At 63.6% G+C, this 926-nt stretch overlaps 1 protein-coding gene across 1 annotated transcript in view; it reads right to left on the reverse strand.

The window, feature by feature from the left end:
- Positions 1–376: 376 nt before the first annotated feature.
- Positions 377–926, reverse strand: part of KIAA1024 (KIAA1024 ortholog) — an 11160-nt gene continuing 10610 nt past the window's right edge. Inside the window, exon 4 of the mRNA XM_015560572.1 lies at positions 377–758. Within this exon, the coding sequence (XP_015416058.1) occupies positions 487–758 (272 nt within the window). The 3' untranslated portion in view covers positions 377–486. The remainder of the gene's footprint in view (positions 759–926) is intronic.

A 926-nucleotide genomic window follows, 5' to 3' on the forward strand; every position in this document is an offset into this window, starting at 1 on the left:
GCTGGCTGTTCATTCCATTCGTTCCGTAGGAAACCCTGTTGCACGTCTAAAACACGCATCCAAGCCCCGGCCGGTGTGGCTCAGTGGATAGAGCGCCAGCCTGCAGACCCAAGGGTCCCGGGTTCGATTCCGGTCAAGGGCATGGACCTTGGTGGCAGGCTCCTCCCCGGCCCGGGCCCTGGTCAGGGCGCGTGCAGGAGGCAACCCATCGATGTGTCTCTCCCCCATCGATGTTTCTCTCTGCCTCTCCCCCTCCCTCCCACTCTCCCTACAAATCAATGGGACAATATCCTCGGGAGAGAGGATAAAAGAAAATTTTTTTAAAAAGCGTATCTGATGTCAGGCCGTCGGGGCTCCCAGGCAGGGGACGTCCGAGGACCCTCGACGGCCCCTGGGGGGGAGGGTCCGGGTCCCGTCTCCGTCTCAGCCTCCCGCCGCCTGGCGCCACGCGGTGTCAGCCTGCGGAGGGGGGCGTGGGGGGCCCGCTCAGGACTTCATCGTGCACAGGGGCACCACGATGACCAGGATGACCATGCAGGCGGCCGCCGCCACCAGCGCCGCGAGCTTGCAGGCCCGGGCCCTGCGGGACTCGGCCTCCTTGCGCTTCAGCAGCGAGTCGTAGCCGGGCGTGTAAATGTCCTCCATCCAGTACTCCAGGTGGTTGGGGTTCAGGGACTCCTGCGTCTGAAAGGGAAGCGGAGGCATCAGAGACACGGCGAGGCCCCGGGCCCACGTCAACGCCATCCTGACGGCCGAAGCTGGTGTGGCTCGGTGGGTAGAGCGTCGGCCTGTGGCTGAAGGGTCCCGGGGTTTGATTTCGGTGAAGGGCATGTACCAGGGTTGCGGGCACATCCCCAGTAGGAGATGTGCAGGAGGCAGCTGATAGGTGTTTCTCTCTCATCGATGTTTCTGACTCTCTGTCTCTC

The sequence above is a fragment of the Myotis davidii genome, unplaced genomic scaffold, assembly GCF_000327345.1.
Source record: "Myotis davidii unplaced genomic scaffold, ASM32734v1 scaffold2091, whole genome shotgun sequence".
In the NCBI taxonomy this organism is placed as follows: Eukaryota; Metazoa; Chordata; class Mammalia; order Chiroptera; family Vespertilionidae; genus Myotis; species Myotis davidii.